Genomic DNA, 23,922 nt, shown 5'->3' with positions numbered 1-23,922 from the left:
AAAGACTTCGTGCTCATTGGTAGAATGTGATAGGGTGCGGCGGATATCGTCAATGCGGCGATGAAAAAACTCGTCGAGTCATGTGTCGAGGGAGCAAAAGTGCTTGATCTGTGCGTCGAGGGCGACAAGCTGCTCGAGCAGGGCACCGGCGCCGTGTACAACAAGGGAGTGAAGGGAGTGAAGGTCCCTAAGGGTACGTCAATGATTGATCTCTCATCGGGACTTCGGCAGGCGATTTTACGTATGATCAGGCATCGCGTTCCCGACCTCCGTCTCCGTCAACAACGCGGTCGCACACTTCTCTCCCCTCCCTTCGGACCCTGCATCGTCACAAACGCTCGTAAAGGGCGATGTCGTTAAGCTGCAGCTCGGCGCGCACATCGATGGCTTTGCGGCGGTGAGTGCGGAGACCCTTGTGGTCGGCGCGACGGCGGAGGATCCAGTGACCGGCAGGCGGGCGGACGTGCTTCAGGCGGCGTATACCGCAGCGGAGATCGCGAAACGGCTCGTCAAGGTTGGCAACAAAAACTGGACGATCACCGATACCGTGAACAAGGTGACCGCAGCGTGGGGTTGCAAGCCGGTAGAAGGTGCGTTTTGGCGGTGGCTTGATGCCGATGGCTTGAATCGATCAACATCTAGGAATGCTCTCGTGCCAGCAGTCGCAGAATGTCATTGATGGCAAGAAACGTATCATCCTTAACCCGGTACGTATGTTTGGCTGCACCCAGAATTTCTGACATTGCTCAAACATGTGCAGACGGAGGCGCAGAAGAAGGAATTTGAAACCGTCACCTTCGCAGAAAACGAGGTGTATGGCATTGACATTCTGGTTTCATCAGGAGAGGATGGCAAGGTGTGAATCTTGCTAATAACGTTGATGTACGAGAACTGATTGTCGGCTGTGATGCAGGCTCGCCTCGAAGAGTCGAAGACCACGATTTACCAAAAGGAGTCCACTGTCACCTATCAATTGAAGATGAAGACGTCGCGTGCCGTGTTCTCTGAGGTGCAAAGGAAGGCTGGCGCCTTCCCTTTCAACATTCGCTGTCTGGAAGATGAGAAGCGTTCACGGTTGGGGCTGCAAGAAGCCGTGCAGCACGGCCTAGTAAAGCCTTACGAGGTCATGTGAGCGTCTCAAGTCACCTTATTCTTCCACTCCCTCATAGCATGCGGCCATAGCTATACCCCGGCGAACACGTTCGTTGCAGGCTTCCACTTCACGATTGCTCTCCTACCTGCTGGGCCTACGCTGATCACGCAATCTCCTATATGGTACAAGCCGGAGCTCGTCAAGACAGAGAAGGGTCTGGAGGACGAGGAGCTGAAGGAGCTGCTGGAGAAGCCACTTCGAGAGGACAAGAAGTCAAAGAAGAAGAAGGCAAAGGCGACAGATGGCGAGGCAGCAGAGCCGGAGGCGGCGACGGTAGCGGAGTAAGCTCGCGCGTAGCGACGAGATGGACTTGTAATCAATCGCACGTTGCTATCGCATCAAAGAATGTATCGTCAGGCCCCCTACTCCGTGAATGTCACAATCACAGCTACGCCGTCTGTCTCCGCTCTGCGTCTCCACCGAATTCTCCGATAGTCCGGACGACGAGGTCGACGTTCTCCAGGAATGCGTTCACTGTGAGACGTGCGAGCCTGACCGTCAACGTCGTGATGCTCCTGTTCGAGATTTAGCGTCAGATTGATTTTACAAGCACTCGAGCTGCGCACGCGACGAGGTCGTTGCCTTCTACTGCCAGCGTCTTCTTCACGGCCTGAGGTTGCAGTTCTCGATCGACTTCGAGCACCTGCTTCGCGATGGTGGCATGTTTCTCCGACTCAAAGGGGATACGGACAGTTCTTCAGCGTTCTCCATTGAGCACAAGCAGCGTTATTGACCTAGGAGTAGTCCTTACATTGTGTGCCATGTCGTGTTTGTCACGGACATGCTAGGCGGATGCGCGAAAGGAGATGAAGGCGCAAGCGCTGGTGAATTGTGGCTGGTGGGAGATTGGCACTCCGATCAAGATAGTGATCTTACATCTTTGTGATCTCTGGTGTGAGTGGCCCTTGTGGTACCGTGCATGACTACCTCACAAGCTCATACTTACCGTTACGTATTGCAACCGTACTTAGCAGTGCGTAATCTGTCCGTGCCGAGCGGCGGGTCGCATCGCAGACGGTCCTCGAGAGATAAGATAAGATCTCACGATCATGGAGATCCCACGCGCTTACGCCTAGAAAGCCCGTATTTAAATCCGGAACTAAGGTTCTCAACAACCTCTTCTTGAACAAGGATGCCGCTGAGGATTGGCTACGGTCAGCGAAATGGATTTCGATCTAACAGGAGTGTTGACTCAGAGTGCAGTCCGGGAACACTTCTCGTCCCCACTCCTGCAGTACGCAGATGATGACGGCGGAAAGACTTTCACACTGGTAGAGTGCCCAAGTGAGTGGATTCCGTGCCTTTCCACCGAAGGCCATTTCTCATCATGTATGCGGGCAGGTGGAACCGGGCAATTGATCTCGCGCCTCACGACCGATGAGATAGACGTTGCAGTGTGGGCCGCATCCGTTATTATACACAACATCATGGACTCATATGGCTTGAGAAGGGCATTGACAGATCCCCTGATCTCTGGCATCGTCAAAGGGAACGAGCATTACAAGCTCGTCGGCAGCTATGTCACCACGCCTCTGAACTGGTGAGTAATGTCTCATCAAACCGTCACACGGGCGTTCAAGAATATCTGGATTTTTCCCCGTCAGGGCTGTCATCACCGGAAAACATCCCAAGTACAAGGAGGTCGCTGACCTGCAAGGGACGACCCTCGGCATCTCGCGCTTCGGCAGGTCCGTTCAGACACCTTCTCCATTCATTGTTCAGTGTCAGCTGATAATAAATTGCGTTCAGCGGTAGCCAGACGATGGCATATGTGATGGCCCTGCAGCAAGGCTGGCCCACAGACAAACTGCAGTTCAAAGGTACCTTTCGCGTGAGATGTCATCGTCCGCTCTCACGAACCTGAGCATACGGCCAGTGAACAACGACATCCGCGGCCTGCTCGACTCGGTGAACGACGGTTCGACCAGCGCATTCATGTGGGAGTGGTTCACCACAAAGCCGTTCGTCGACGCGGGCGAAGCGCGCTTCGTAAGCCCACGTTTCCCTCGCTCATTCACCCCCCATCTCATCTCCATCTCACGCGGACTGAACATTCCCGCAGATCGGCTCCGTGCCGACGCCGTGGCCTTCCTGGCTCATCGCCGCTCACCCAACGCGTGCAGAGACCCCCACGCTGCGCACGTTCCTCGAGACGCTCTCCTCATACGTCAGCGCGTTTGACACGCCCGAGAAGCGCGTGCGCGAAGACGTCGAGTACATCAAGGCGAAGTTCGGGTATCCCGAGGAGGACGTGAAGGTGAACGACTCGTCCGTTGACGTTGGGGGAGACTCACTAAATGCGAGTGTAGGCGTGGCTGAAGACCGTCGCGTGGACGCAAAACTGCCTGAACATCCCGAGCAAGGTCATCTCGGACACTCTGGAGTAGGTTCCTCGAGTTTAGGGATTCTAGTTGTTGCCATGTTGACACGATGCTCGTAGGGTGCTCGAGAAGGCCGGTTTCATCAAGAGCCCACCCGGAGGGTTCGACGTTGCCAGCTTTGTCAACACGGACATCGCTAGCCTGGTCTAGCATGCACAAGTCCGAAAGAGAAGAAAGAAAGAGAAGCAAAGCAGCTGTAATAGTACCCGTAAGCACGCCATCATCTGACCTCTCAAGCGAGCCGATACATCTTTGATGAGCCTATTATTGCTGCTTTACGAGACAAGTAATGTGTGCATGTCAGTATGTGGTGTTTAAGCCCAATATCGCAAGGCATTAGTACTGTACGAAACGAACGAACAACATCTGCGTAGCACGGTCCGCGAAAAGCAACCGAAACGAGCCGCAGCGCAGAGCGATTACATTAGCGGAACATGGCAGCAACAACAGCGTATAGTAATGTACAGCGTCAGAACGGCGTGCGAACGGCACAGGGTAAGTAGTCGACAGAAAAGTACACGGGGTATGATGTGCGCGAACAGTATCTAGAAAGCCGTCCAGCCAGCGTCTGCAGCGTCCAATAGAATGTACGAGCGCGAAAATTGCATACGTAGTTAGCGATGAGGAGTGGATGCGAACGCGAGCGCGACTGCGAGTACCAGAGAAAGTGAGCGAGGGAGTTCAGGTGGCCAGTGTCAGTGTTTTCGTTTAGCGTTAGTCCCCGGGGCTGGCGGCACGTTAGGTGTTGCAGAGCCTGCAATTTTTTTGTATGTGTGATCGACATTCGGGACGAGCAATCTAAGGAAGTGAGCAGATGAGCACCAAGCAAAATGCGATAATACGACACTCACTTCATCCACACTCTCCCGCTCCCCGATTTTTCTCTCACAACTTCCCACTTTCCCCTCCTCGCCGCACCTGCTCCGCCTGGGCCACCACTCACGGCGTCGAGCAAGCTCTGCTTCCCTTCCTTCGTCCCCTCTCCCTCAAGCATCCACTCGCCCTGCCACGCACGCCCCAGGACGGTACCAGGACCAACATACGGCAGTCGCGCAATCCACACATACTTCTTCACAACCGCCCAACCCGACAGCGAGCGCGGGCTGCGCACGCGCGTGGGAACCTCCGTAAGCGTGAGCTGCAGGTCCGCGCCGCACACACTTGGCATTGCCGGCAGCGCGTACACGTAACGCGGGCTCGTGAAGGGCGGGAGGATGTGCGAGTAGTAAAAGGGAGACGGTAGCGAAAGCGGGTCTTCGAGTGGGGGCGGGTCTGGCGGGACGTATTTGATGAGCTTGTAACCGTCAAAGAGCATCCACTCCTGGTTGCCCTCGTTCCGCTCAGATGCAGACCCTGAGCCCGTGCTCGAAGGGCCCTCCACCGGCGGGACATAGCCAAAGTTGACCACAACGTCGCCGACGGAGAGGTGCTCCCATAAACCGGCACTGTCGAGCTGCTCCTCGCACGTCGCGATGGCCCGGTCGTCGAGGAATGTGCAAGGCACAAACGTGCGCAGCACAGGCGCACGCACGCGAGACGTCGCGAGATAGAGATCATGTGGGGACGCGCCCTGGGGGACGGCGAGGGGAGGGGGCGGGATGTCCCTAGCGGAGCCGCGGTGGCTCGAGGGCAGGCTGCCGCTGTCAGAGGACTGCTCAGTATTGCTTCGAGACGACGGCGGGCTGAGCAGCGAGCTCTCGCTCGACGCCGTCGTCGCCGTCGTGAACCGCCGCCTCGGCGCCTTCAAGTACAGCTCATCCTCCGACGCCGACATCACGCCCGATCGGAGGCGCGCATCCCTCGGGAGCGCCGAGCGCCGCCAGCTGCTGGCGTACTGCATGGCGACCGGCTTCGCGGCAGGCGGCGGAGGCGGGACCTTCGGCCCGAAAATGGACAAGCGCCGGCGCCGTTTGTCGCCGAGTAGCGCCTGGAAGTCGCCCGACGCACGTGCGGAGTTTAGCGATGGTAAATGTGGGCGCTCCATAGTAGGCATGCGAGAGGGGGAGACAGTTGCTGCGCGTCCTCGCGGGCTGCTGGGACCACCTGCGCGTGTAACGGCTGTCTGCGAAGCGGCCGACCGGTCAGAGTCGAAGGCCAGTGGCGCGGGGAACACCAGCTCGCGGACGCCTGCAAGGGGCAGAGCCCGTGAACTGAGAGGGGCGATGAGAGGGGCGAGAGGGTCAAACGATTCTTCCGAATCATCTGAGAGTGGAGTGTATGGCGCGCTGTGCACCAGCGCCTGGAGGAGGAGAACGAAGCGCGAGTGTGCCTGTGTGAGCGCGGCGTACTTTGCTGCGGACTCGTAGAGCTGTGCAGGGTTCGCATCCTGTGCGAGCTGATTGATGATGGATAACGAGTGCATGGGGTACTTGTGCAGGGGCACAAATTGCGAGAGGACTGCGAATGGCTCAGCACAATGGGGTAAGCGGTGCATCGGGACAAACGAGCTCACCGAGCAGCGTCAGGTCGTGGAAGTCGACCATGACTTCACGGTAACGCCTCAGGTCGCCCATCTGTATGGCGTACTGGTAACCGGGCACGTAATGGCAGAGAAGGATCTCCTTGCACTCGGGATGGTGCATGAGGTCATGGCGGAACTCGCGGCAGGTGCTCGCAAGGGCATGGAAGTCTCCCCAGGGAAGCTGGCACAGCAAATTTGCAAGCACGCGCGGCTGTCTGAGCATGCGCCCGAGCACACGGCGCGAGGCGGCAGATGACCATGCCAGGGACGATCGCGAAGGCCCTGCCCTGAGTACGGACGAGATGGATGGCCGGTGCAGCGGGGCGGATAGTTTTGAGGACGACAGCGAGAGTGACGGCTCTGAAGGCGGTCCTGGCGTCGGTGAGGGGGCAGGAGGCACAGGGAGAGGTCGTTCCGGACGTCGGATCCGGGAGATCGCACGAGAGGCACGGTCCCTGACGCTGGAGTGCCTGGCGGACGAGCGGTCGTCGAGATGCCTGGCGGGCATGGCCTCCGCGGCCATGGAGGAGGAGGGAGGAGACAGGGAGGACGAAAAGAGTGCAGCCCAGCTAGATGAGGGTGGAGGAATTAGTAGTAGAATATATTTCCCCGTCCTGACACGGCCGCGCCTCTCTATATTTAGCGCTACATCATCCCCCTCTCCGCCCACCGCGAGCCCCTCGCACGGAGCTATGGGATCGTAGAGCGCAGCTATATATCAAGCGTATCCTAAAATTGGCTCGGAATCCATCAAATCATTTGCCTATCATGTCCGATTAGAGAACCCGACAACGCTTCTTGCTGTGCTATAGCGGGGTGCCTGTGCCCGCTACCTTACGCCGCGGGCCACTCGCTCGTTGGACGAGGCGGCGACGCTGCTGTTGGCGGCGGTCGCAACACGCGGGCTATAGCGACTGCGCCAATCGCGGGATCGCAGCACCCGCTTCGGGAGATCGAAGCACTCTGACAGAACATCAGCTCGACCTCAAACGTGCACGAGAACCTTCCGGTCATGGCGTCATTAATGACTCATTTGTCGTACATTTTGAGCCTATCGCTATGCATGATCCACAAACATATGAAGTTGCAATGCTGAAGAGGAGCTCAACCTCCTTTCAATCATCATGCATCAATATTCAATCACGAATCTGACAGTGACCGAACCCGATGACCAAGTTACCCTCACTTAATAAATATTGCAGACCATCATCTTCGCACGTTCAAACGGCAACCCGTGTAGCCAGGCCTTCCTGCATTCCCACAACCCAGAGTTCCCCGTGTCGTGTAAACAGTCTTCCTCCACCCAATCATCAGCGCAGCTGAAGGCGTCTTCTCGCGTGTACCGAGATACATTCTTTGCTGCCGGAGGCCGCATGTGCGAAGTTCGGCGCCGTACATTCGTAGAATGCGCGGCCAAGGACACGACTTGGTGGGAATGGTTCACAAGCGCTTGCGGCGGTTCTACGTTCTACAGAATTCGCATCTGGGAGTAGTCATAGAGACGTCGGCTAGTTGTACATGCGTACTGACGGCGAAGCAAAAAATCGAGGCTCGAGGCCGGTTTCCGGTCCTATATCAGCTGACAGGAATCCGGTGGCCGGAGGCGCGTATGGATAATGAAAAGGGGTGACTCGGCGCAAAAAACAAAGGCAGTGCGACGAGATCGGAGGGGGGAAGTGGACCCAGATTTGCCATCAAAATATCAGCTCAGGAGAATACGAAACACCCAGTTTCGGCAGGCCTGCCAGATCCTCTGCACATAGCTAGCCAAGACAGGCCAGATCGCAGTAATTCCGAGAAGCATCGCATCGCCAGTATGAAAGAAGCCATCCAGGACGCTGCAACAACCACACGAGTGAAGACAGACGAAAAAAGGGGTTGAGGATGCGCAAACGCACTGCGGACTGCGGGACCGCTGCAGACCATGCCCGATAGAAACAGCGTGCCGCAGTATGCCGTCCCTGCGGAAGGAGTGGATATTGAAGACACCGAAAGACAGAAAGGTCAAGCGCAAGTAGGACTGAGGCCAGCATGCGGTCGCGTTCGCGCAAACAAAAAGTGTCGCTGCGCAGTAGCCGTCGGCATTGGCTATTGACCAGTTGAGTTCAACGAGAAGCACGGTTGCGTGAGTGCGCAGCAGAGAGGCGATAGAGGCGATGCAGGATAGGAGACTTCCTGTGTAGAAGCAGGGTCAACGCGAAGACTAGTTGTCGGAATATAGTATTCACCGGTTCTGCGCACTGCGCTGATGACCTGCTCGACAAATTGCGAGACGAACATCCCCACCGACGATTGCTCCGGTCCGTCTGACCGATTAAACACAACAGCTTACTTACTGAAGTTCGCTCTCAACTGGCAGACCCTCCTCAAAGATGGGAAAAAATCACACTCACCGAGGTGTATGCAGGTACACGCATGTACCATCGCGACCACAATGACCAATTCAAGTCGCCGCAATCACTGCAAGTACTTGCACGTCATTGACTCCCCGTGTGGCGATAAGAGCCCAGCAATCGCAAACGCTGCGGAAAGTTAAGCATTGGGTACTTGAATGCTCAATGATAGAAAGTAGGCTGGAAGCGTACGCGGCGCGGTTGCGGACGCGTGTAAATAGGCGGGCCCTGTATGCACCTGTTGTCCAAGAGCTTTGACGCCCGAGCATTCCATTTTAGGTAGGGCCACAACTGGCTATGCGAGTCGGTCACAGTGTTAGGCTCCTGCATTGGAAAAGATAAAGCAGGAAACCAATTCGAATTCCACGGAGATAAAATATTGCTTCCAACACAGTACGGTCGAAGATTGCTGCGAGACCGAACACTTGAACAATGTTCTCCCCAATTGACAACTTATAATGTACATGAAATGCATCTGCCAGAGCCCCTGTTATTTTATAAACTGCTATAATTCAGTATACATATACTACTCACTTTTAAGATGCTCACTCCTATCAGGCGAAGAAAGTTCCCGCTGAACACAGTATGGAAAGTGAGTTCAATAGTACAAACTGCAATGCATGTGGCCATTAAAGGGAAAACAGTCAAGAAACTGCGCTCAGCCATAGATCATCTCAATACGACCTCATTTTGTCATTTGACTCCCACCTTCCTCGTGGCAGAGATCGTATGTGATAATTTGCAAACGTTGTGAAGTATTGAGTTACTTGAAAAGGCTATGTGTCACGTCTGATGGATTTGTCAGATGCTGTGTCACGCTCAGTATACCTCGACCCTTGCGCGCTACTCTCTTCAGCTCACCTGCATCACCCGACTCTGCACAGAAGATGGATGTGAGTGCAACCCACTGGAATGGGGTGTTATTGCCTGCTCACGCATGTCATCTAGCAATTAGACCTTGAGCGCCAGATTTTCGGTCGCGACTCCGACGATGAGCTCTCCTTGTCAGAAGACGAGGGTATGCCAACCCACGAGTTTCGTTTGAATCCACCCTGACCTCACGACATACAGAAGTACCGCAGCGACGTATCCGCCGAGAGTCACCTGGTGCCCGCGCTGAAGAGGTTGAATCGTCCGCTGACTCTGGAGACGAATATGTGCAGGAGAAGCGTGTGGCAAAGGAGAAGATACACCGCAAGACTCGGCGCGCAACTGCAGAGGATGGAGAGCAGCGACCCAAGCAGCGGAAGAGGAAGAGAAGGCAGCGGGAGGAGGTGGATTTGAGCCAGTTGCCCCCGGAGCAAGGTGCGTCATTCGTCTTTTATGCCCATCATGTATGCGTGGCTGAAGGCCTCCCCGTGATGAAGCCAACAAGTTGAAGTTGGATATGCAAATTGAGGCTATTCTTAAACCAAAGAGAACTTCAAGACCGAAGAGAAAGAAGAAGGACGATGAGGATGTGCTTGACAGATACGCCGATGAGGAGGTTGCACGGCTACGTGAAGCGATGCTCGCCGCTGTACTAGATGACGAGCAGGCCAACAAGGAGAAGTTGCCTGCCACAGCAAAGCTCAGGCTGCTCCCGCAAGTGGTGGAGGTTCTGCGGAAGTACGTATGTGGCAGCTCTTTCATACTTTAGCTAATGACTATCTCTCAGAAACTCGCTTTCGCAATCAATTCTCGATAATAACCTTCTAGAAGGTGTTGGTAAATGGTTAGGGCCCTTGCCAGACAAATCGCTTCCCGCATTGGACATCCAGAAAGAGTTCTTCCCCATCCTGAAGAATGCAGAGTACATCGACACAAACGCACTCAAAGACTCTAAGCTCGGCAGAGTCATCATGTTCTATACGAAAAGCAAGCGTGTGTCTCCCGACATTGCTCGCCTCGCGAACGAACTTGTGGCCACGTGGTCCCGACCCATCATCAAGCGCAGCGCCTCGTACAGGGATCGCATCATCCCCACCGCGCCGGGCGGCGAAGGCGAGACGGTCGTGCGTTCAGGCGAGCGGCTGAACGCCATCCTGGCGCGGGCGAAGGAGAACGAGAAGAACCGCGTGCGAAAGAATGCTGTGATGATTCCGCAGCGGGAGCTCGGCAGCTACACAGTGGCCCCAAGGACGAACTCGGGCATCACGAGGAGCAACGTGAGCGTCGACGTGGATATCGAGAGGAGGAAGAAGAATGCGGAGAGGCTCAGAACTCTGACGAGAAAGATCTCCACGAAGAGTTGAGCTATTGGTGCTTCTTGTTTCCGGTTTTGCTTATTGTACGCTCCATTGTTCACTATGTATTGGTCGATTGTATTATACTGTTGTCTCTTTGGCGGGCTGATGGTAGCGTTGCGTTTTGTTCGAAGACAAGTGACGTATCACCGCGAGTTGCCGTGAAGATTGTTCTCTCGAGGCGCCGTTGATTTCTCACAGGTTTATTTTCTACTTTCTCATGCCATTCGTATCCGAAGATGAACGCAACCTCCTCGTCCTCCCCATGATTCTGAAATGGTGAGTCGACCGCCTTGTCATAGTGTTTTTGATGCTGAACAGACGTTCTCCAGGGTGCACCTATCCTAGGTCATCGACTTAGTCTCTCGATTCTACATGTCTCGTATGATGACCATCTTGCGCGAATAGACGCAATCACAATTACCTCCATGGGTCGACGGCCGGGTTTAGGGCAGCAGACGTGCCCCGTACGTTGGTGCGCCCTCTCATTTCCTGCTGCTATGCGTGGATCGCTCAGCATAGTCCTGTGACATGTAGTTTATTGTCGAGGTTATGCGCAGTGCTCGAAAGCTTTCGCCAGAAGAATCAGTTTCATACCGTTCCTCCTTCCCGAGTCCACGCAATTGAGGCCCTCATCCGTATCCTCCCTATAAATCTCCCACATTACCTCGAGAATGTGTGCATCAAGTCATAGGAAGGACAGAAAATTCGACACGAGTGGATCGAACCGCTATATCTTCCGGGTGTAACACCGGTAGCTTCCGGTAATGCAGTCTCCATCATGCAGGTCATGACATTGGAGAGGACGACAAGCGGATTGTTGGTGAGCCATCCAATGTGTGCTGAATAACGGATGTAATTGCCAGGACCTGAGCATGGTTGCCGGTGAGGATTTGTCTGCATCCGTTTTTGAGTACGTCTGATTTTTTGCAGGCTTCAGTCAGTTGCCTTCTCGAGAATATGGCAATAATGACTGTATTCTCCTCGCGACCGTATTTTGAACGGCCAGCTTAAAGCGGATCCGTCGTTACGACCTCGCAAGAAATGAGTGAAATCGCGACATACCCCAAGCCATATCATCGAGAAAACTAGCTGAGTCCTCCATATCTATCGTGATTATCTTGATGGCCAGGTGATCAGATATGAAACGAAGTACTGTGAATTATTATTTCGGAATTCCAAATGCAATAAAGCAAGAACGAAGACTGCTTAATTCCTCAAAGGTAACCGCTAATGACAAGTTAATCGCCGCAGTTTCATGCAATGCGCATAACCCTGTACGTTTTCATTGGTTGACTTAAAAAAGCTCACAGTTCGTCCGGATTTGATCTCTGCATGGTGTGCATCTTCGATGTACCATCTCGCACCTGCATACTCAACGGATCTCATCAATGACTGGTTGAAGCAAATGAATGTCTTGCAAAAACTCATCCCATGTATGCCGTAAAGGAATGTCGTAAGAATTCCGATAGGCTTCGGGAGAACATCCTGGGTCTAGAAGTGCTAATACCGTGCTGGAAGCTCATCGATATCGGCTACAGAAAAATCATGTGTCCTAGGATGACAGTGAGGAGAGAATCACATCTACTGTGTGCAAAATAGCACCGCGAATTGCGATCAGCATAGGATGGACATGGGTTGTACTAGTCTTTCGAACATGTACTAGTACTTATCCACGGCATGAACATTGAGCAGGTACGAACAAGCGGTTCCATTGCTCCCGACTTGGAAGTAGACTACGAGCCGATGAACCCGCCTCATGTACGGAGATGATGTGTTATTCGGCCCATTCCGTGCTCCGATATCTGATCGTGGACATCACCACCGTTTGGTGCTTTGAAGCGTGGCAACATGACTTACACGATAGTGGCGCGCAGCTTCTTTCCTCCCCCCACTACAAGTCTCACCGGCGGGGTAAGGTCGACTACATGTTGCTCTCTCCTCAGGAGCCCTCTTTGCCCTCTCAATACACATTGATCATGCAGACGGTATCTTTCTGTGGGTCTTGACAAGCGCCTGCTACGTGTCATCACCGAATACTCGCAGATGCCGGCTGTTGTTCCTCAGGTCTTCTGGTCGACCATCATGCACAGAACTTAAATACATTTTGCCATCTGAAAACAATAGAAGCCACTCGTAGGGAGACTCGGGCGACGAGTGAAATCCCGAACAAGGCACAAAGCTTGTCAACCATACAAACCGTCACTTTAGAGCGTCTTTGGGGAGGCAGCAGGCATTTGTCCAGACATTGCAAGGCATACTGGCGACGTTGTACCCAGAAATGTTGCGGTGTGTGTCCTGTCGGGGTGTTGTCTGTATTTTGCAGGAGATTGCTCAGTTTTCGGGAGAGGATTGGGACGCGTCGGTGGCGTGACCGGTTCTGACCGAGACGCGTCCTTGCCTGCCCTAAACTGGAACGTGGTGATGGCGCGGTTTGTGGGCGCTGCTGTTCCTGTGCCAGTGGTTGAGTTGGATTTCTGCTCTCTGTGTCCTCCGCAATTACGCCCTCCGTTCTCTTGTTTGCACAGGATAATATGCGACGACGGAGGGCCCCGGCCGTCATTTCCCCGCTCTCTGCGTCCACGCCAGACTCAACCGCTCGCCGTCGATCATCTGTCGTCTCTCAAGAGCTATCTCCCCGTACTCCCCCAAATCGCGACTCCCCCTCGCCACTTTTTGGTTCCATTGAAAATAGACATAGCGGCAGTGGCTGGAGCAGCTCAGCATACGACGAAGCAGACGATCCCGAAGTGGAATGGACCACGGAGGAGGTGCTCCGGTTGTCAAGGGTATGTTTTTACCTCAAATGTCGCGTTTTCTGTCTCGCGTTCACCTGATCATCTCATGTTTGTTGTTATATATCATGATATTTACGTTTTCTGTAATTACAGACTCTGGACGCTCTTCCCGTGCATTTGATCACACCGTTCTGTGGTCCTGTCCCTCCTAGCAACCTGCTCGACAAACTTGCCCTCGCAGTCGTTCGGTCCAAAGGCGCTTTTAACTGGCCGCACTCATTTCGCGCGACTCGAACAAAGATAGCCGAGACCGCACGCCTCAAAGCCAAGAACATGATCAACGATGGAGCTGGTGACACCATTGCGGAAGAAGGCGGCAGCGACGTTGATATATTGCAGCAAACTACCAACACTGGCCCAAGGATGTCATTGCGTAGGCATCAAGGCACGAGCTTTGTGCAAAACGATGTACGCGACCCGAAAGCCGACGAGGGGATCTTGCGGTGAGTTCGACCATATGTCTTTCGTGCCCGCGCAAACTCAAAGCTCATCTAGTCTATCGGATCGTCTGCAACGCACTGAGCGGTTTATAACCAACCCACCTCCTCATGCCCATGCACCCGGGGCGGATCGACCCCCCTCTCCGCCTTTCGACATTGCTGGCCGAGACGCCTTCTTTCATTCCACGCCGAGCTCTGATACTCTTGAATCTATCGGCTCCGACTCTAAAGCACCGCGTCGTCTGCAAAGATCTATGTCAGACATTTCACACCTACCTGGATCTCTCATTGCGCTCGAAGCTGACCGTCCGACGCGACTCAAACGCACAGATTCTTTCGCTGCTCCTGTACTGCATAGACGATCTTTGAAGCGAGCGCCGTCCTATGGCATGGCGTCCAGGCGCAGCTCTGGTGCCATGAGCCTGGGCGACAACGAGTCGGAAGACGAAGAAGAGAAGCTGCGGAGTGCCAAAGCTAAGAAGACGCGTGTGAAAGCTGCTACTACACCTCAGCTGTCTTCGCCCCAGGGATCTCTTCAACAAGTTATCGGAGAGCACGACGCTCGACAGTCTTCCGACAGGTCTTCCATATATGCGACCTCTCGCCGCCCGGCCAAGCAGAGGGCGAACCTTCACCGCAATCCGAGCATACTGGGTCCCGAGTTACCTCGTCTTCAGGATTCTCCAGTCACTCTACGCCGCTCTGCGCGCCTCTTGCAGTCTTCTCAATGTTCGCAAGACGTTGAATCCTCGCCGACGAAGGGCTTGATTTCCCGCATGTCTCGCATTGCGACGACGTCTGCCGATGATAGTCCCGAACCCAGGACACCTCGTCGCCCCAAGGGTGGAAGGCTTCCTCTTCGCCCTTTCAGTCGCAGGATCTCGTTTAGCCACCTCTCACCTGTTGCCGAGGAGCACCTTGCCGGTACCTATCCCGACTTTATGCCCACATTGGGAAACGTATCTCGCAGACTCTCGTTCAGCCCTGCTGCCGAAGAGAATCGTACTGAGTGCTGCTCTGACGATGTGGTCGGGCTGGGAAGTGCGATCCAGCTGCATTGAACTGGAGCTGGCTGGGCACAGCCCTGCACTGCTCGTCCTCGACGGCTGTCGACGTGTAAATTTCCAATTCGGACCTCATGCTGTTAGAGCCTATATCGATCACAAATCTGTTCCATGTACATGTGCCATCTGTTATTCTTTGATCACTCATCACTCATCAACAAGGAACTAACCGCGGACACTACCATCTTTGGATCCCATTCTGAATGTTCTCGTCGTGCAAACGATCCCACACTCCCTGTTTTGGTTTCTCTTACCACGGCGGTCACTGCAGATCGTCATACACACTCCTTTTCGGCTTTATATCATCCTTCTGGTGCTGCTGACCGTAACATCGCCACTCGTTCGTGCTCCTGTACATTTCACAACTCACCGCTCATTCCCTGTTTCGTCTCTAGTTTCAGTGCTGGAATTGTAAGTGCCGTTTTCACCTCGCTTTTCCTGCGTAGGTGCGGTTTGTATTAGTACGCGATCCGTTCCCAGCTTCGTCCATGAAAACGACTTCTTTCTCGCTGCCTTCTCTGTTTCTCCTGTCCAATCTCGCTTTCCTCGTCGTTGTCCCGCTGTCCATACATCGTTGCCACGTTCTTCCCTGATACTTAGGTCTCTGGCGGGTTACTGATTGCATTTCCTTCTGCTACCATTTACGCTTCCATTTTTCCTTGAAAACACCTGCCGTCGTTGTCGTTGTCGAAATCATAGCCATTGCATAACCAGAAACCCGTATTTGTTACCAGATTATATAAAGCTGTTCCAAATGAATGCTAGATACTCATCTACACTTCGTTCGACGGCGTGTTCGTTTGATCCTTGAACCGCACGTCGACAAGCGTGCCATAAATTGGGTGTCAAAGCTGTCTGTTGAGACAGCTTATTTGGACAATATCACTATGTCTCTGAGTGGGATGCCGGCACGATTGCATGCACGGGTTGTCTGTAAGCGATCCATCAATCTGCGGGGGTAATTTCTAAGATGAATGCAACGGCGCGACATGACAAATAATACACCCACTACTGAGCGTCAGAAACAGAGGGTTGGGATGCATGGCCTGACGACTCACAAGGATGACGCCCCTTCATGCCTGGGCTGCTGCCTCCCGTCTCCTGCGTTCCGCGATCTGCGCCCGCTTCTCCGCCAGCAGAACTGCTGCACGTTCGTCCCACCTATATGCCCAGTATCCTGCGTAGCCGAAGACGATCATGGAGATGGCATGTCCACCCAGGTCTGCCAACACGCGATCAATGGGCAGATCGTGAACGGTAAGAGAGGGTCACGAACTTTCATATATGTTACGCTTCTTGATGGCGAGCTGGCCGATCCGCGCACCGAGGCCGAAAAGGGCTCCACCAAAGATGCAGGATAGAAGTGTCATAGCAGGAGAGTGTGTGGTATGGGCGCGGGATGTTACGGGCGCTAAGCATTAGGCGTTCACTGATTCTAAGCGTGGGAAAGAGAGAAGCGGTACAAACGGTCCTAGCAAATTGACGCCTAACACCACTTTCCTGTACCTTCCTTCGAGTGCGCCGCTCGGCAAATGTCTGAAGCAGCAAATCAACCGAATCAGCCAAGCCCCGAGGTGCTTCAGAAGCTTGCCACTGCCAAGGAGAAGAAGGATGCCGCAGATCATGCCTTCAAGGAAGGAGATTTGAAAAATGGTATGCGCCACTATCCAGAGTACTCATGCTCGGACGTGCCTTCGGTTCAATTTATCTCTCTCCGTCAGCTCTTAGATCTTACCATGAGGTAACAAGTGATTATAACACCCTTATAGTGTTGTCTGACGAGGCATGCACGCAAAGGCGTTGATGTACTTGAAAGGATTGGACAAGTGAGCGTCCCGTGTATTCGGCCTCTAGTCTGACTTTGCTCATGGAGACCTCCCCCACACAAGAAACGCGTCCACAGCGATGTCGGATGCTGTTGCTGATAGTTCTCCTGTGGATGGCGCGGCCACCGAGAAGCCGAAAACCGAGGCATGTAGCGTTATTACGATTGTGGTAACGTTCGCATGCTCATCCTGCTCGACGGACAGGCAGACGAGATGATGGAGAAAATCTATTCCAATCAGTCTGCATGCCATTTGAAACAGGGCAACTGGAAGCGTACCGTCGAGACCGCAGACAAAGTTAGATTCTACCCGAAGCTCATCGTATCCTTTGCATCGAAGCTGACCTGATCACAGGCACTTGCTCTCAACGCGAACAACTATAAAGCGCTATTCCGAAAGGCCAAGGCACTCGGAGAATCGGGCTACTTTGAGAAGGCGGAGAAGATCCTGGATGACCTCTTGAAGAAAAACGAAGCGGGTGAGCGTCAGTCATTCACAGTGATTGTAATGGGGGCTCAGCGTCTATGTACAGATGCTCTTGCCATCAATGCTGAATTGACCCGCCTTCGAGCAATAGACAACGAACGAGAGAAAATGCACAATCAGAAGTACAAAGGTGCGTCACGCCCATTGTTTTCTGTAGCTGCTGCTTGGGTCACTGAATACACCGTGCATAGGCTTCTTGAACAAAAAGCCGGCGGATGGACAGGCAGCATAAATTTTCCCCGATATTTTTCTGTCTCTCTCTTTCGAGGTGTAGTGCTTTCTGTTTGTCGTGTTATGCCTTTGATCATCTTGTACTCTTTTGACAATCTCATTCTGCTGGTGTCGATTACAATGTATACATATCTTAGACAGTCATTCCATTTATCCCCTTGTGCGTTCAAATCGAACCTGAGCTAAGCGTCACTAGTAAGGCCACCCAATGGGTACGTCGTGGTACCAATCGAGCGCTGGTTACATCCATCCGTTTTTTCAACTTCTCTTACCATCACGGAAAGTTTGCTACAGAGGCAGCATTATACCGAGTTCAACATTTCCACATTTGTGATGTGAACGATAACCATCAACACAACTGCATCCTTTGATACGCGATCCCATAAGCTCCGTCTGTTCTCCACTGCTTGAGAGACATTCCAGCACTATAATTCCGCATTGTACGACTTTTTTTTACCTTATTGTCAATTCGGATGTAGTCTATAGAGCGTTGTCCAAATCATGGCGAGAGGACCAGGTTGTTGAATTTGAAGCTCATCGTGGAAATCAGATGTGGAGATAGTTACAAAGACCCGCCACGTCTCACGGTTCATCCATGTCCACCTTCACGGAGGTGCTGCAGCACAGGATTCACAGATTGAAATCAATGACATAAGATGAAGCATGACTGGCGAGGATATACTTACCGGAGGATTGCCCGTTGAACCAGCCGCGGAAAACATGGAACGACATGGTCTTCCCATTGCTTGGCATCTGGAATCACCTGGGAGAATATATTGGCCAGAAAACGGATCTCCACGGTTTTGACGCATTTGAATGAATCAGAGGAGAGCATAGTGTCCAATGGGACACATAGAGGAGGGCTGAGTACCGCCGAGAGTAACCTGGGTGTGTCTCCGCCCGGAGTTTTTGGCGGATCCTGACGCCTGGAATCTAGTACTATCACGATCGTCTCCAATCGCTCTGATTTGAGCGTTGGTTGGGTGGAAAGCATCCAGTCGATGTGCTTGTCTGCAAGGCGCCGTACACCCACAGTCAGTGTGCGTAGTGCATTGTTGGTCGCATAGGACAACATAGTGTCTGATATGAGACAGCATGAGTATCCAAAGTATCCAAACACATAGCTAGGCGTGCCAGACATACCAGGACGATCAGCCTGGCCCAGACTGAGGGGTACCTCGGAAAATGACATGTCCAGCTCTGTAAGCGACGCACCCGCACAGTTCACCAACTGCTGGATAGCCCAATTGGGTGGCATCCTGACGGGGTTGGAGATTTCCAAGTTATCCAAGGTGATCTTCTGCAAGTTTTCCGCCGCACCAGTCGTGACCAAGAACTCGATGACACCCTTGTTTACATGACTAGCGAGATACAGTGTGGTGATTTTGGCACGCTTTTTATTCCCAGAAAAGACTGTGCTAGTGAAGGGGGTTTTCTGGGAGACCGCCAAGCTTGAGCAGCGTAACTCAACGATGGCAGGAAGTGCACATATGAGATTCCCAAAGGTGGATAATGACCACACAACGAGCCTGGTGAAATGAAGCCTCGTAACGGAAGAGAATATGGACATATGCAAGAACACGTCAGGATGCAGCGTCTCCATCGTCACCATCGAATGCGATATACAAAGTGTATCCAGCTTTGGTAGCTTGCCTGCAAGCATCCTGATGGCTGTTGAGAGGTAGTCGACCGGGAGCCTGTTTCCCAACACTGGGTGGCGTCTCTCGATGACAAGGTCTTTCACCTGATGGCGCAACGACGGCATCCGCTTGAGCACTCTCGCGAAACCATGCAAATCTTGGCGTTTGCGCAATACAGCTCTGCGCAGGAGGTGGAAGCGGCTGCGAGGATACCATGCGCTGCAGACGAGGGTACACGCCATTAGCGTTCGCGGTTGATCCCAGAGATGATCTATCGCGATCTCCCACACGTCGGCCGGTAAGATGGGCAAGGCTTGATTCAACAACGCCTCTCGTGAGCTACATACACCACGCGCCAATTCACAGTACTTGCCTCTCCAAGCGGAACCTTCCTGTGCTGTCTCCATATTTCTCACGGTAGGATCATCTCCCATAGGGAGTCTGGCATCTTCATGCGGACCCGCAGCTTTCTATAGACGTCTTGTCAGAGTTAACGACGCGCTAGAGAAGCTGCACACAAACAGTCCGTCGACGTCGTCGCGTTTTCGTCCTTTTAGCTTTGGCAATGCGGGCAAGGCGCCGCTTCGAGGATGCCATTTGAAGTAGGCGTGAACTTTACAGACGCAACTCGTCCTCGGGTTGTCGTAGTAGGCAACCAGGTTTCTACTTTATTCGCTGCGCATATATATATATATATATATAGTGACTAACCGATGTCTAATACCAGAAGCTCTGTAATTCATCACAACGCGCTGTTTTTGCGGTATCGTTCGGATCATGCTTGCTGGCAACCATGCGACGAGATTCGCACTTTGCCGTCTTGGCCGTTGTAACAGTGACACAGCATAAGATATAATAGAAGACAAGCTGACTTGGGCGGCCCAGCGGTCATGTAATATGGTGGAGAAGGACATTTTGACAAGCTCCTGGACCATCTGAAGCCTGAGGAGGAGCATCCCGGCCGTGCAGTCAAACTGCAATGCGTTGCCCGACCTGGTGGAAAATCTGCGTGTGATGTGGACATGGTTTGTACGTAACGGCGGCTCGGTTGGCCTCCTGAGTTTTGATATCTGGAGACATGGGAGTGCCGGCATGCGCACGGACCCCTTCAAGCCTCGTTGTACGTTGTACGACTCGTCGGTGGCGTGAGAAGAAACGGACGCGTTTGCCACCGGGCGCCTCCATGTTTCACCCGTCTCTCCTTCCATACATTAGCCGATTAATCGGATGTCACTCACAGCCTCCATACTTAAGTTCTACTATCCTATTGTATGCGTTCTCCGGGAATATTTGGCAAGCATACTCGAACCAGTCGACGATGGCCACGAGTTTCTTGTCAACAAAGACGATCCTGCCGCGTATCGCGTGCTGTTGGATCAATCTTATGTCGCGTTGTGTGACACTGAGCGGAGGATAAAGCGCGTTATAGCCAGTCCGCCTATGGTGAACGTCAGAGAGGTATGGACCGTACTTGATAGCGAGAGGATCGGTTTCACGAATCGAGACGCAGATAATCGAGATCGCTCAAGAGAGACTGCTCGCGAGAGGGAAGGATAAAACTTCGAATATCATCACCTCTGGGTACCGTGCGGTATGTATGCAGCTGAGGATGGTGTGTCATTCTCAACATGACGTGTGGTTAGGCGAAACGGGACGACGAGCTACGACGGACTGCAAATGGACGAGTGGCACCTACGAACTTCTTCGTGAACACAATGGTAACTGCTCTCCAAGCTCCAGAGTGGCAACTGCTCTCTCAAAGGTGCGTCGACAACACCGGTGCTGTCCGATTAGGAGCTCATGATACAAACCAACGGCTTATATAGGATAGGCGAGGATGCTATGTTTCATCTCTTAACAGAAACATCCATATTTGTATCTCTACCAAATGAATGCCTCTGTCAGATGACGGGAGAACCTATTATCCATCTCAAAACGCCTCAGGTCATAGAAAATATGCATGCAAGGGGCAGTGAACAAATCGCATGTGAAATGAAGCGCAAGATAATGACTGCTCATGAGGACGAAAAATCTACGAAGCGAGCAAATGTTGATAAAACGATTTCCAGGACGTCCTCTTGGGCCTCGACGAAAGCGGCAACGTCGAAGACTGTCGTTGAAAAGTATGATCGTCATCTATTCTGAGCATGAATACTTCTAATCCGGACGCTTAGGTGCTCTGTTGCCGACATCAGCTTCGCGCGGTCAAGAATGTTTTACGCCTGGCCGTATCTCATTCCCCCAGTTGGAAACATCGCTGTGGGCTTGCCTCCAAAGCGTGAGTTTTGCTCTATCCTGGTTGCGAGGACGGCTTGGCTCATGGCTTGTAGACATCCTCAATCGTATTGCACCCTCATATAAGAATAAACCTAAAGCACAACCTGCACAGTGGGTAGACCCTGATCCCAGAACACAAGCGGAGCATGCGAGACACCTCTCGAAATACGTCTTCCCGCGACAATACGGCTTGGAAAGCCCATTTTTCGTATCTGCTCAACTTCCGTTCCAGACGTATAAAGTGCCTGATTTCTCAAATAAAGAAGACGAGATCAAGGTATGCATTGCTTATGTGCAATGAATGCTGAATAAAGTTGGCGTGGCCTGCAGAAAGTGGGTCCTTGCAAGACACCGAAGAGGCTGAAGCCGATCTTGGTCCTTCTTGATCAGTTAATCTGGAGGCACAGCAAGTGCAGATACAAAGCACTCCTAGATCTAGTTTGTCCATCGAAGGTCGGCCCAGAGCAGACGAAGTTTCAATTGGTATTGATGACGATCGGCAGGTCAAAACAAATAATAAGCCACTAGAGAGCAGTATCATACTAGTAAGCGATATCCCAGTATGTGATTATTCTTGGAAAAACATGAGGATCTCGTATATAGGAAATGATGTCAGAGTACACATCTCAACTGCGTACACAAGCATCTGTATCAGGATTGAATGCGTCGACGGACACCATAGGCAATCCGATAATCCCCCAGGGACTCACACAAGCTCGTCGACATGCGCAACACAAGCCTCGCTTTGCTGAATTCGCATGCAGTTTTGCGGAGGTGAACACGGATGATATCGTGCACATTGAGCGACGTCCTGACCCTGCTTTAGGTGTCCCGATATGCGATCCTTGCTACCAATGCAGTCATCCCAAGGGCATTCTGGGGCTCTGGCGCTAATCGCCGAGTGGTCTACAAACGTAGGCAGTGCATTATCGATGGGCTACGAATTAGGCTCATCAAGTACGCAGACATCCAGGGCTTCATCGCCTCCAGACGATATGAGAAGACAACATTGCATAACGTTCTACAAGTCTTCAGCGTCACAGAATGCGACTGGCTCGCTCCTGATAGCGCCGCTGCCAAAATCCAATCGCGCGTGTCCGTCACTGATGCTTTGAAGCGGCGAGAGCTGCTCGAAGAATTCTTGTTCTGGTATTATGACTCGTTCTTGATGCCCCTACTCAAAGTTCGTGTAGATAGGAATGCTTGCGCCTGGAAATTGGTCGCTGACATTTTCTCCCTATAGACAACATTCTACATCACCGAATCGTCGGCTTTTCGTAGGCGGGTGCTGTACTTCCGTCAAGACGACTGGTCGACACTCTGTGCGCCACTAATCGATAAACTGAGCCATGACACATTCCAGAAGATCGAACAGGTGAAAATCACCCGCATGTGGCTCGTGTGACTGCGCTTATTCGTTTCCCGTGTAGGCTGAAGCGGAAGAGATTTTGCGGCAGCGCAAGCTCGGCTTCTCGTTTGTGCGTCTTCTACCGAAGGAGACGGGAGTCCGTCCTATCGTTAATTTGCGCAGGAAAGGCGGCGAGAAGGTGAGCATGGACCAAAATACGCTTTTTGTCTACAAGGATTTTCTGTCGTTCGTAGAATCGATATCAACCGTCGATCAATCAGATCCTCCAGACCGCATTCCACATCCTCACTTACGAGAAGGCTGGTGGTGCTTTTTTCTGTCAGCATGTCTTGCTTATCTATCTGGATTTGGTACACAGGAACACCAGCCGCAACTGTTGGGAGCATCTGTTTTTGGATCCAATGAGATCTACACCAAGCTCAAAGCATACAAATCCAGGCTGCTTGAATCCAGTTCGAACAAGAAGACATTGTAAGTGCCTTTTGCAACAGCGGAAGCATCGCAATATATTCATGTTTACACAGGCCAGAACTCTATTTCGTCAAGCTGGACGTACAGGCATGTTTTGATAGCATTGAACAAACGAAGCTGCTAGAGATTTTGCGAGACGCAATCTCAGAGGTTCGTCCCATACCGTTAACCAATGACGGCCGCAGCAAGCTGACTCGAGTGTGCTAGGATGCTTATATGCTCCAGCGGTACGGTCAAGTGAATACTGTGGGATCCAAGATCAGACGCAAGTATGCGAAGAGAGCGCAGCCGGAAGGTAGGCATATCACCATGAACGCGTTTTCATGACCCCGCTCACACGAAACTGGATGTCAAGATGACCATCCACACTTCTTGGACACGGCCACACAGTTGGCAGCAGCCCTGCGACATACCATCTTCGTCGACCAGGCATGTTGATCCAATACCTGGCAAACGGAGATATTCCCTGATGATCGTTTTTAGGTCGTCTACCCTTTTGCAGACAGGGAGGAGTTGATTGAGCTGCTGGAGGAGCACATCACGGAGAACATTGTCAAGGTGTGTTTGAGCAGCCACGACTTCTTGTGAGGCCTATTCAGTGTATCGCACAGATCGGCAATGATTACTACCGGCAAGTGGTAGGAATTCCGCAGGGCTCTGTACTCTCGGCTTTGTTATGTTCCTTCTTTTATGGCGACCTTGAACGG

The 23,922-nt window shown here is 52.6% G+C and overlaps 11 protein-coding genes across 11 annotated transcripts; 7 read left to right on the top strand and 4 right to left on the bottom strand.

The window, feature by feature from the left end:
* Positions 1–60: 60 nt before the first annotated feature.
* LAESUDRAFT_724779 (proliferation-associated protein 1) lies at positions 61–1,806 on the top strand (the record flags this gene model as incomplete). The annotated part of the gene is made up of 7 exons (XM_040908694.1): positions 61–193; positions 252–590; positions 643–707; positions 761–856; positions 914–1,128; positions 1,183–1,667; positions 1,719–1,806. 6 exons carry the CDS (start codon positions 61–63, stop codon positions 1,436–1,438), a joined length of 1,104 nt encoding a protein of 367 aa, XP_040765524.1. The 3' UTR covers positions 1,439–1,667; positions 1,719–1,806.
* Positions 1,542–1,936, bottom strand: LAESUDRAFT_758343 (transcription factor Pcc1; the record flags this gene model as incomplete). Its single annotated transcript, XM_040912437.1, has 3 exons — positions 1,542–1,668; positions 1,720–1,848; positions 1,905–1,936. The coding sequence occupies 3 exons, from the start codon at positions 1,934–1,936 to the stop codon at positions 1,542–1,544; spliced, it is 288 nt and encodes a 95-aa protein (XP_040765523.1).
* Positions 1,937–2,262: 326 nt separating this feature from the next.
* LAESUDRAFT_724778 (periplasmic binding protein-like II) lies at positions 2,263–3,895 on the top strand. Its single transcript, XM_040908693.1, has 10 exons — positions 2,263–2,307; positions 2,357–2,437; positions 2,495–2,549; positions 2,604–2,693; positions 2,758–2,841; positions 2,903–2,973; positions 3,030–3,142; positions 3,216–3,410; positions 3,463–3,536; positions 3,594–3,895. Exons 1-10 carry the CDS (start codon positions 2,286–2,288, stop codon positions 3,682–3,684), a joined length of 876 nt encoding a protein of 291 aa, XP_040765522.1. The 5' UTR covers positions 2,263–2,285; the 3' UTR covers positions 3,685–3,895.
* A 334-nt stretch (positions 3,896–4,229) lies between these two features.
* Positions 4,230–6,503, bottom strand: LAESUDRAFT_650508 (uncharacterized protein; the record flags this gene model as incomplete). Its single annotated transcript, XM_040904253.1, has 4 exons — positions 4,230–4,332; positions 4,386–5,275; positions 5,768–5,931; positions 5,987–6,503. 4 exons carry the CDS (start codon positions 6,501–6,503, stop codon positions 4,230–4,232), a joined length of 1,674 nt encoding a protein of 557 aa, XP_040765521.1.
* A 2,741-nt stretch (positions 6,504–9,244) lies between these two features.
* LAESUDRAFT_677694 (uncharacterized protein) lies at positions 9,245–10,873 on the top strand. Its single transcript, XM_040905665.1, has 5 exons — positions 9,245–9,281; positions 9,337–9,406; positions 9,460–9,693; positions 9,756–9,996; positions 10,046–10,873. Exons 1-5 carry the CDS (start codon positions 9,276–9,278, stop codon positions 10,620–10,622), a joined length of 1,128 nt encoding a protein of 375 aa, XP_040765520.1. The 5' UTR covers positions 9,245–9,275; the 3' UTR covers positions 10,623–10,873.
* A 2,012-nt stretch (positions 10,874–12,885) lies between these two features.
* Positions 12,886–15,126, top strand: LAESUDRAFT_105659 (uncharacterized protein). The gene is made up of 3 exons (XM_040901177.1): positions 12,886–13,402; positions 13,505–13,854; positions 13,907–15,126. Exons 1-3 carry the CDS (start codon positions 13,148–13,150, stop codon positions 14,910–14,912), a joined length of 1,611 nt encoding a protein of 536 aa, XP_040765519.1. The 5' UTR covers positions 12,886–13,147; the 3' UTR covers positions 14,913–15,126.
* Positions 15,127–16,012: 886 nt separating this feature from the next.
* LAESUDRAFT_631111 (uncharacterized protein) lies at positions 16,013–16,285 on the bottom strand (the record flags this gene model as incomplete). The annotated part of the gene is made up of 2 exons (XM_040903396.1): positions 16,013–16,137; positions 16,192–16,285. Coding segments are annotated over 2 exons (219 nt in total), but the record flags the coding sequence as incomplete, so codon positions are not given.
* Positions 16,286–16,417: 132 nt separating this feature from the next.
* LAESUDRAFT_698548 (uncharacterized protein) lies at positions 16,418–17,636 on the top strand. The gene is made up of 8 exons (XM_040906348.1): positions 16,418–16,568; positions 16,637–16,656; positions 16,713–16,741; positions 16,805–16,895; positions 16,946–17,038; positions 17,096–17,219; positions 17,274–17,357; positions 17,419–17,636. The coding sequence occupies exons 1-8, from the start codon at positions 16,448–16,450 to the stop codon at positions 17,457–17,459; spliced, it is 603 nt and encodes a 200-aa protein (XP_040765517.1). The 5' UTR covers positions 16,418–16,447; the 3' UTR covers positions 17,460–17,636.
* Positions 17,637–17,842: 206 nt separating this feature from the next.
* LAESUDRAFT_105570 (uncharacterized protein) lies at positions 17,843–19,673 on the bottom strand. Its single transcript, XM_040901176.1, has 5 exons — positions 19,617–19,673; positions 19,472–19,568; positions 18,602–19,411; positions 18,145–18,538; positions 17,843–18,074 (listed from the first exon to the last, which is right to left on the bottom strand). Exons 2-5 carry the CDS (start codon positions 19,530–19,532, stop codon positions 18,041–18,043), a joined length of 1,299 nt encoding a protein of 432 aa, XP_040765516.1. The 5' UTR covers positions 19,533–19,568; positions 19,617–19,673; the 3' UTR covers positions 17,843–18,040.
* Positions 19,674–20,306: 633 nt separating this feature from the next.
* Positions 20,307–21,243, top strand: LAESUDRAFT_772396 (uncharacterized protein). Its single transcript, XM_040913799.1, has 3 exons — positions 20,307–20,556; positions 20,609–20,860; positions 20,925–21,243. Exons 1-3 carry the CDS (start codon positions 20,326–20,328, stop codon positions 20,988–20,990), a joined length of 549 nt encoding a protein of 182 aa, XP_040765515.1. The 5' UTR covers positions 20,307–20,325; the 3' UTR covers positions 20,991–21,243.
* Positions 21,244–21,984: 741 nt separating this feature from the next.
* LAESUDRAFT_772394 (uncharacterized protein) lies at positions 21,985–22,751 on the top strand (the record flags this gene model as incomplete). Its single annotated transcript, XM_040913798.1, has 2 exons — positions 21,985–22,149; positions 22,202–22,751. 2 exons carry the CDS (start codon positions 21,985–21,987, stop codon positions 22,616–22,618), a joined length of 582 nt encoding a protein of 193 aa, XP_040765514.1. The 3' UTR covers positions 22,619–22,751.
* Positions 22,752–23,922: the final 1,171 nt, after the last annotated feature.

The sequence above is a fragment of the Laetiporus sulphureus genome, assembly GCF_001632365.1.
Source record: "Laetiporus sulphureus 93-53 unplaced genomic scaffold LAESUscaffold_14, whole genome shotgun sequence".
Taxonomy (NCBI): Eukaryota; Fungi; Basidiomycota; class Agaricomycetes; order Polyporales; family Laetiporaceae; genus Laetiporus; species Laetiporus sulphureus.
Note: the sequence above shows the minus strand (reverse complement) of the source record. Positions and strands in the feature narration are given on the sequence as shown.